Genomic DNA, 10,341 nt, shown 5'->3' with positions numbered 1-10,341 from the left:
GTTCTGCGAGATAAAAGGGTCAAACAAAAAAAAAAAAAAAAATCAGTTCATTCAGTAAATATCTATCAAGCAGCTAGCATGGGTCAGGTATGTCCTAGGCACTGTAGAGAGATACTGCAATGAACTAATCTATGATGACTCACAATAACTCAACAGAGGATTTGTCCAAGCAACATAATTCCAGAACTGAACCTCAACTTATTTTACATCTCTGCATTTTCTGAAATAAAAGTTACACACTGTCATAAAAACACATCAGAAAGCATACTTACCAAGGAGTTCCGAATCACTTCACTTCTATAAAATTCTGGAAAAGAAGAAAAATGACAATAAGTGATATGAAAGAAAATAAGCTCGTTAACTCTTAATCCTATAGATTTTTAAACATATGTTCCAGTGAAACATTTAAAACATTTTCAAGAAATCTATTTTTTCTATATCTTTACTTAAAAAAATAAAAAGTAAACACGAGTTTTTTGTTGTTTTTTTCATTTGTTGGAGGGCATGTACACTCACCAGAGAAACATGGGGTGGTGGTGGGGAGTAAGAAAACATCCCCATGAAGGATGGTCACAGTGCAATCCCTTCACCTCCATTATTCCTTTCAGGGTTTGAGTAAGCACGCACATGTGCCCAGCATGTTTGTCAAGCCAACAGGTCCAGGATTCGACCGGCCATGTTGGATCCAACCACTTTAACCACACCACTGGCTGATCCAAACAGAAATGTTTTAAAAGAAGAAAAAACATCAGTAAAGAAGGTTGGGGCCAGCAAGTGACATGGTGGTTGAGGTACTAGACTCCCACGTGGCAGACCATGGTCTGAGTCCCAGACCCAGCAGCTTGAAACTCACACTAGGTACATGTGCACATGTGCCCAAAGTCCCAGGAGAATGGAGAAGAAATTGCAGCATGGTAATCCCCATTGGTGGTGATTTCTCACTTTCCCTCTCACTGTATTTCTGTCTCTCTGGCAAGGGCACATACCCTATGGCAAAACAAAAACAATAATAAACAAACAAGTAAAAAATAAATATTAAAAAACAGGTTGAAACCTCCTTAGACTTTATTTAGTTGCCTATTGGCTCCTTTTCCCCCAGCTTCTAATTTGAGCCCTTAATAATTCAAATTTTCTTCTTCTTTCTCCACTTCTACTCTCCACAACTGATTGCACCTGCTCTGTTTTTCTCGAGCATCTCTAATGCTCACCCACTGCAGCACTGTGGCACCAACACTGATACAGCAACCAGGTAGCCACAGTTCTGCTTCCACCTCTGTCAATTAACATTCAGTCTCTTTCATTTCCTTGGGCCCATTTCTTCATTAATCAACTCAGAGAATATAATCTTCTGCAAGTATTACAATTTCACGATTCTACAAACCTTCATATAGGCTGGCAAACATTACAAAACCTCCGATCAAAATGGGTCAGAGGTTCAGAAAGACGTTCCCAACAACTCTCCAACATTCTCTCTGCCAGCTCAGCCAAGTGACTGCAGTGCCTACAGGACTTCTGTCCTTACGTTGCTACAGGGCAGTATTTGCCTGCAGTGATGCACATCTCCCTGGTGCTTGAGGTGATTTTAGGTGATACATGGACAAACTTAGTTCCTGTCCAATACATTAAAATGTGTGACTCACGCATCCAATCTTAACTGTAAGCTCCATGAAAACAGGGTATGTTTTATACAACTGTTATCTCTTCAGCACCTACAACCACTCTTGGCATAGAGCATATACTCAATGAATTGTCTGAATTGAAAATTTTCACAGATTATGCCTAGACCTTAGTTTAAAAATAATGGATTTTTTAAAAAGCAGTATGTAACAGCAAGATGTAATTGAAATATAGTGAAATGTGTCGACACAAGTCCAGTAATGACTGAAGTGTGAGACCCTTCAAACAGAAAAAGAAAATGAACTTAGCCAGCAAATACTTAAAGGGCGACCTCTTTTGGTTAAAGCACTTTTTAACAAACACACCATCTACATTATTTTTTCTTTATCTTCCTTTAAAAAAAAAAATGTTATGGGGCCAGCAGATAGGGTAATGGTTAAGGTGCTGGCCTCCCAGCCACATGGCCTACTACAGCTCAAGTCCTAAGACCTGGCAGTTTGAAAATCACACCAGGCATGTACACAAGCATGCCCAAAATCCCAAGAGGAGAATGAAGGAGAAGGAACTGTGATGTGGCCAACCCCACTGTGTGGTGATTTCTCACATTCCCTCTTTCTTTCTCACTCTGTCTCTCTCTCTCTCCAAGGAGCACATACACACCTTATGGCAAAAACTTAAAAAATAAAATACATATATATATTATTTTGTGACAGATAATGACAATTAAGTGATAGAAAAAAAGTTCTAAGACTATTTCAACAGGACTCCAATTTTTACAATTATGCAAACAATATTTACTTATCTTAGGTGATAGGACTGGGCTGCTTATTTTTATTTGCTTGAGGCAGTTTGCTAATCTTTATTTCAGTAGTTATTTTTAAATAAGAGGTAATTCTATTTTTTCTAAAAGGGCTCTCCTACTGATATTTAAATGACCGCTAAATTTTGCATATTTCAAATAATGTTATAAACAATCTTTTAAAGGTACTTATCTTAAGACACTTGAATCTACAGGACAAACTTTTAGAAGTATAATCAAAAGATCAAAGAACAGGGACCAACAGTTAGCATAATGGCTATGTCGCTGAACTCCCATGTAGTCGACCGTGGTTCAAGTCCTGGACCTAGTGGCTTAAACTCACGCCGGGCACCTGTGCGTGTGTGCCCAAGATCCTGAGAGGAGAAAGGAGGAGAAAGGATTGTGGTGTGGCCATCCCCCCTGGGGGGTGATTTCTCATTTTCTGTCTCTGTCTCTCTCTGTCTCTCTGGTGAGCGCATGCGCCCTATAGCAAAAAAAAAAAGAAAAAGAAATCAAAGAACAAATACAGAATTACACTGATAGACACTACTGAATTTTTCTCTGACACATGACTTTCCCGATGACCCAATACTTATGAAAATACCTATTTCCCCAATACTATGAAACCCTAAGTATTTATTATTCTTTTCAGTTTATCTTCAAATCGTGATCCAATTATTCCAACCACTAACTGACTATAATCAAATACACATATATTCTGATACATCTCTGTATATCTAATATATCTTCCTTTAAGGAAAAATCCTAAATCCTAAAAGGGATGTGAAAGTATTGTTTTTTATCACAAAGCACTTCTACATTACACTTAATACATTTTTACAGCGTTTGAATTCACTGCAAGTAACTCACTTTAAATAGACAAAAACACAATAAAGATACTCCTTTTCACTTTGGGGAAAGAGAATTCCTTAGCTCAATATGCAAAGGGTCTAAATCAAACTGTTTCAACAATATATACCTCCCGCTTATGAAGATGAATAATATCATTAGTTCTAAAACTTTTTTGGCTAGCTGACCATATGAATAAATCAAACCTAAAATTTGCCTTCTTCATTAAACCCTCAAATCAGACCTGCAATTTAAATAAAGAGAGGTGAAAAAGGGGTCACACAATTTGGTTAAAAAAACCACTGAGTAGGAGATCATTTCTAACATGCTAAACTTGGGCTTGAAGTGTCTACCATTCTGTAGAACCTAAAATATTATTAACAAAATTAGCAGCGTAGTGAATTCAGAGTATAAAATAGTTCCAGTACCAAATCCATCATACATAAGCTTTATGACCCCAGGCAGGTCAATTAACCTTTTTGGGTCATAGTTTCTTGACTGTTCAAAGGAGAATAACACCTGGAAAATAGCAAGGTTGTTATGATATTCAAATAAAATAGTGAGTTAAAAACACTTTATAACTATATTTTTATTAGTATAATTTTATTCATTCAATTTCAACAAAATAATTCAGCAAGTAAATTCTTAAAAAGATATCATTCAAGACCTATTTCTCCATGAAGGGACCATTAGATGCAAGCACTTCTCATAAACCCACACAAAGAGCCAAAGGAACAAAAAGCATGTTCTTGCAGAACGTGGTTCCAAGAGCATGCTTTGGCTGTTATCCTGCATTCCATTCATTCATCAAATGCTTTATTAGTGCCTCAACCCCACCCATAACAGGAAAAATACAAACTTATACTGCAAAATTATTTTTTCGCCTATCAGACTGGCAAAAATTCAAAAATTTGCACAGGCTATTAGTGAAGCTTTAGGGGGAAAGGCATTCATACATTTCAAACTTCCATGGAGAACAAATTTTGCAATATTTACTCAAACTGCAAGAACACACACCCTTTGTCCATTTCTTGGAATCTACCCAATAGGTATAGTAGCACTTGTATACAGTAACACACTTATAACTTACTCAAATGTAGTACTGCGTTTTCCAAGGGACAATCTTAATTCCCACCAATAGGAGCCAGTTACACAAATAATGGTACATCTATTTAAGCCAAAACTAGGCAGAAAAATATTAGAATGGCTCACTATGAACCAAAATGGAAAAACCTCTAAGACATATTGAGTAAAAAATCACTATGTACAGATGGGATGGACCCTGGCCAAGTGTGTTAAGGTAGCTGGATCCCACATAGCTAAGCCCAGTTTTTTCTTTTTGCTTTGGATTTCTGTTTTTGAGATAGATGTTTGTTATAGGGCACGTGTACTCACCAGAGAAACAGAGAGAGACAGAGAGATAGAAAGGGAGACATCACCCCCCCAGGAGGACGGCCATTCCTCAATCCTTTCTCCTCCACTCTCAGAATTTTGGGAATGCATGCACACGTGCTTGGCATGAGTTGTAAATCACCGGGTCCAGGACTCGAACCATGGTCAACTACGTGGGAGTCCAGTAACGTAACCATTACACCATCTGCTGGTCCCACTAAACGCAGCTTGAATACTGGCCCGTGTCTTGAGAAACATGCTGAACATGTGTGTATACATGCCCAAAATGAAGAAATGGAGAAGGACTTGCAGTGTGACCACACCCCACAGAGTGTTGCCTTCTCCCTCTCCCTGTCTCTCTATGGTGAACATATAGACCCTCTGACATTGATTACATTTTTTAAAAAAGTGAGATTAGTACAGCATATTGGAATCTGAATCTATTTTAAATGCTAGCTACTAAAACATGAACAGCTAATGTTCATAATGGAAAGATAATGTTATCAATGTTACAGCTCCATTTATGAAAGAAATATCCAGTAACCATGTTTCTTTAATAGACATAATATTGGAGGCCAGAAGAGGGTATAGTGTTTACATTGCTGGACTCCCACGTCGCCAACCACAGTTCGAGTACCAGACCCAGTGGCTTGATACTCACACTGGGCACATGTGCATGAATGCCCAAGATCCTGGGAGGACAATGGACAAGAAGAGGGAACCAGCAGTTAGCGTAATGGCTATGTCACTGGACTCCCACGTAGTTGACCGCGGTTCGCGTCCTGGACCCGGTGGCTTAAAACTCACGCCGGGTGCATGTGCATGCGTGCCCAAGATCCCGAGAGGAGAATGGAGGAGAAGGGATTGCGGCGTGACCATCCCCCCTGGGGGGTGATTTCTCGCTTTCTGTCTCTATGCCTCTCTCTGGCAAGCGCATGCGCCATATAGCAAAAAACCTCTCCAAAAAAAAAAAAAAGAGAAGAGATTATGGTGTGGTCATCTCCCCCTGTAGGGTGATTTCTCACTTTCCCTCTCACTGTCTCTGTCTCTTTCTCTCTCCAGCAAGTGAACATACCCTAAGGCAAAAATCTCTATTAAAAAAAAAGAAGAAGTACATAAAATTGGGCCATGGGAAAAGTCATGAAGTATTTTTCTATGTCTGTCTATGCAAAAATGTGTCATGGCTTTTCCAACGACCAAATAACTGCCTGTGAGATGTTTGAAGGATATATAAAACTTAGTTTTTATTTTATTTATTTATTTATTTTGTTAAATACAGTTATCTTGCTGTGTCACACTCTTGCCTCAGCCTCCCCAGTGGCTGGAATTCTAGGTGCACACCATCCCACCGGGCTCTTCTATACAGTCTCATGATGTTGCCCAGGCCAGCCTTGAGCTCTTCCTTTTTCTGCCTCAGTCTCCTGAGCCACTGCAGCCAGCCCTTACGTTGGACCAGAAATTGAACCTGGACCTTCCATGTGATCCCAGCCTGAGGATCAGCATCTCAGCAGCACACACCACTACATGGGGGCGACAGAATGACGGGATGCAACACCCTGCGGGTAGAGAGTCCACTGAGTCCCTTACCTTTAAATATCTTCTCATTATTACACAAGTGCAGCGTGAAGTAGGTGTCCAGGAGCTGATGGCCATTTCTATTAACAATGTTCCGGGCAGCAATGTTCCGAAGATGTCGAAGACGCCGCTAAAAAATATCAGCCAAAAGAGAAATCATTCAGCTTTCTCCTCCTATAAAATTTTCTGAAAGTTCCAGTTCAAAAATGAGATGCACTAGGGTTGTACCAGTCATTTTATTTGTTAAATCAGAAATCATAACTCAGTCTCTTACTTATGCCTTGGCAGCTCCTCTTCAAATAGAAAATAAGGCATACAATTCCTAAGGTAGTTGTGAGTATAAAATGAGAACATAAATCTTCTTTCCAAAGTTTATTTATTTACTGAGGAAGAGAGGAAGGGAAAAAAGAGACAGGCAGGGTCTTATCACGCCACGATACCCTCCCTAGGCCTTCAGCCAGCTAGGATCACAGGCAAGACCACATGTGCGCCAGGCATGTTCAGGTCAACCCAGAAACCAAAACCAGGGCTTTCCTACAGGGCTCCAGCATTGCGCAGCGGTGCCCCTCGGCACGTGCCACCATGGCAGGGCCAAGATGTGAAATATTTTTGAAAGGCACAAGCATTATACATAAGTGCTATATGCCTGTAGAACAAATAGGATTAACAGTCCCTAGAACATAAGTAGTCATTTGCTTTTGTCCACAGAATGCGCTGGTAGACATGCAAAGTCCATCTAACACCAACAGAAAGTCAGCAGTTACTAGATACATCCTCCCCTGTTGCTAGATCACTCTAGATACCCGGATCATTTCGTACAACCAGGAAAACAGGCTGAAGCCAAAACTCAAAGCAGGAATTCGCTGGTCATTCTATCCTGGCAATAACCCAATTGCTGTGAGTTTCCATTAAATTCTCCCTTTGCCAGCAGCCCATCAGTCTCTATCTATGTCCTAAGCAGGCCTCCTTCCTAACAACGTATCCAGCCAGGATGCTTGATTTCTTTGGAGTCACAAGCACGAAAAATGCAAAAGCTCCATGAGCAACAGCAGAAACTTTAAGAATGCAAGATGAATTTAAGGGCCAGACAAATCATCTCATGTCAAAAAGAAAAAAAAAAATGCTAGCAATACTAAAATCTGGGCACATCAGATTAATCCCCAAAAGCTACTTTCCTGAGTCAGATAATCATCTTTGAAGACTTCAAAATAAAAACCAAGCACTCGGTTTTTAAAATATGCCTGGAGTTCTCCCTTCAGCCAGTCCGTTCTCCTGGGGTAAGTTCATCTTCAATTACAAGTGCAGTCAGCCAGAAGAGCCCTGTGCTCTCTCCCATGCACATACCAATCCAATTCTTTCTCCCCATGTAGAGATTAAGATTCTTTGCAAGAGAAGGTTATTGTCTAATAAATTTGTGTAATCCTCTAAGTATGAAAACCCTCAAATGTTTTTACAAAGTTCCCTAGGGCTTACTCTAGAAGAATCTTCCAGTGGTATCCATTTCACACCCTGGTTTACAGCAGCCTGCACAGTGGTTAAGGCACCAAACTCCCACATATCTGACCATGGTGTGAGTTCCGGACGCGGAGACCTGAAACTCACACCAGGCGTGTATGCGTGCGTGCCTGTTCAAAATCCCAAGAGAAGAAGGGACTGCACTGTGGCCATCTCCCCAGGGAGTGATTTTTCACTTTCTCTTTTTCTCTCTCTCTGTCTCTCCAGTGAGCGCCCATGCCCTATAACAAAAATCTCTCTTAAAAAAAAAAAGTGGTGGGGGTGGGGGACCAGCATAATGGCTATGTCGCTGGACTCCCACGTAGTTGACCGCGGTTTGCGTCCTGGACCTGGTGTGCGTGCGTGCCCAAGATCCCGAGAGGAGAATAGAGGAGAAGGGATTGCGGTGTGACCATCCCCACTAGGGGGTGATTTCTCGCTTTCTGTCTCTATGTCTCTCTCTGTCTGTCTGGCGAGCGAACGCGCCCTATAGCGAAAACCTCTCAAAAAAAAAACTCACGCCGGGCGCCTGTGCGTGCGTGCCCAAGATGGCGGTGTGACCATCCCCCCTGGGGGGTGATTTCTCGCCTTCTGTCTCTCTGTCTGTCTCTGTCTGTCTCTGCCTGTCTGGCGAGTGCACGCACCCTATAGCAAAAACTTCTTCAAAAAAAGAAAAGAAAAGAAAAGGCCATGCACTTTGCTAGCCCCATGCTTCTGCTCATGCTCCTTCTCAATCTGGAATTCCTCTGTCCCTTTTCTTTAAGAGATCCTATTATGTCATAAAGTTTAGGGGAAAAGATTCCTCCTTCCTAATTTTCGAACTGAAATTAGTTGCTCCTCTATTAGAATAAATGAGAGAAGAGCTTTGTTTTTATCTCTACTACATTTATTCCATTCAACCAAGTATTATAGTTAGTTATTTACAGTTTTCTTCTCTATTAATCCAGGAAGAAAAGACTGATGATGGAGACCACTAGCATCACTGTACTGTCGGCGTTTATTAAATGCGTGCTATGCCATACCTTGTGCTCAGCACTTCAAACATGTCATCTCATCATCCTCCTCACAGTTGGATAGTTAGGTATTACTCGCTATCATTATTCCTTTCTTCATGCCGACATTTTTAAGTAACCAAATATAAGCAAAGAATAAAACCATAAACAGCTATTGATAGGGGATATCTTAGAAGAAGGAAGGACAGAAAACAGAAAAGTCTGAATGTGTCCTCCAAAATTCATGCATTGAAATTTGGTTGTGATAGTATTAAGAGGGTGGAGGCTTAATCCAACTATGGGATTAAGGTGGAGCCTTTGCAAAGTAATTGGATTACGGAAAGTCATCAGGGTTGGACCCCAGGACTAAAAACTGATGACTGTAAAACAGAGAGAGCCAGCAGATGGCATGTGGGTTGAGGCGGCTGGATACCACACAGCCAAATGAGCAGTTCAGGTCCTGGGCTCGATGGCTTGAAAAACATGCCAGGCACAGGTGTGTGCATGCCCCAAATCCTAGGAGGGTGGGAGTGATTTTTCACTTTCTCTCTCTCCCTTTCACTCTCTCTCTGGCGAGTGAGAGAAAACCCCATCTATGTTATAGCACTCTCAGTCACCTATTTTTTCCTAATCCTTTGATCCTATCTGAACGACTCCATTTGAAAAGTTGTTTTTTTTTTTTTTTAAGTGCATTTACTTCCATTATGAGAGTAAGAGACAAAAAGACAGAGTGAGAGAAGCACCCTCGGTAGGGTCTCACGCAGCCATCCCCTGCAGCCTTCTGGCCAGCCAGGATCATGGGCACACACGCCCAGTGTGCACAGGTCAATTGAAGAAACTGAATCCATAGTCCTCCATATGGATCCGGCACCGTTTCAGCTGCGCATTCCCACGGCACCACCAAGCCATGTGGAAAGTCTTGAAAGATCACAAGAATGCTCTAAAACTGCCTGATGCTATTGGCTATAAGCAAATGTTGCCAACAGTCAACCTTACAATTTAAACAAAAAACCCCACAACTCAATTCTCTCATGAACACTTCACACTTCTGGCCCCTAATAAGAGAGCTTTCTTTGGCACAAATTACACAACCTTCGAAATAAGGCTTTTACTTTTCTGTGAATGGCAGTGCAGGCCAGAGAGCGAGACAGAGACGGGGGCAGGTGGGGTGCAGTCATGTCACAATCCCTTTTCCTCCCATTCCATATCCTGTCAGGATGTGGGACACACACACACATGCACTCAGTGTGTTTCTCAAGGCGCTGGGGCCAGATTTCTGGAGCTGGAATTTGAACCACATGGTCGACCATGTGGGATCAAGCTCCTTAACCACTAAACAATGGGGCTACCCTAAAGCCTTTATTTTGACATTAACTCTGCTAAGTCCAATCAGTCTAAGAATTTAATGCAGTTATTTATTAAAACGATCAAATTATAAAATTGGCTTTTTCACAGGAAAAATAAAAAATACATTTCTGAATTCTCTACATGTCTTACACATTTTGACTCTAGGGTTTTTACCTCTACCCCCTAAGCATGGTGTACAGCCCAAACCCACCCTTTTCTTCCATTTTTTTTCCTCCAAGTAGTGTTGGTTTTAGTTAACACACACACACACACACA

General features: G+C 41.1%; 1 protein-coding gene across 1 annotated transcript in view; it reads right to left on the bottom strand.

The window, feature by feature from the left end:
• UVRAG (UV radiation resistance associated) overlaps nt 1-10,341 on the bottom strand; it is a 309,776-nt gene that overhangs the window by 280,406 nt on the left and 19,029 nt on the right. Inside the window, exons 2-3 of the mRNA XM_006141150.3 lie at nt 6,245-6,362; nt 273-307 (exon numbers count right to left, since the gene is read on the bottom strand). Of these exons, the coding sequence (XP_006141212.1) occupies nt 273-307; nt 6,245-6,362 (153 nt within the window). The remainder of the gene's footprint in view (nt 1-272; nt 308-6,244; nt 6,363-10,341) is intronic.

The sequence above is a fragment of the Tupaia chinensis genome, unplaced genomic scaffold (genome assembly GCF_000334495.1).
Source record: "Tupaia chinensis unplaced genomic scaffold, TupChi_1.0 Scaffold000047_1, whole genome shotgun sequence".
NCBI classification, from domain to species: domain Eukaryota; kingdom Metazoa; phylum Chordata; class Mammalia; order Scandentia; family Tupaiidae; genus Tupaia; species Tupaia belangeri.
Note: the sequence above shows the minus strand (reverse complement) of the source record. Positions and strands in the feature narration are given on the sequence as shown.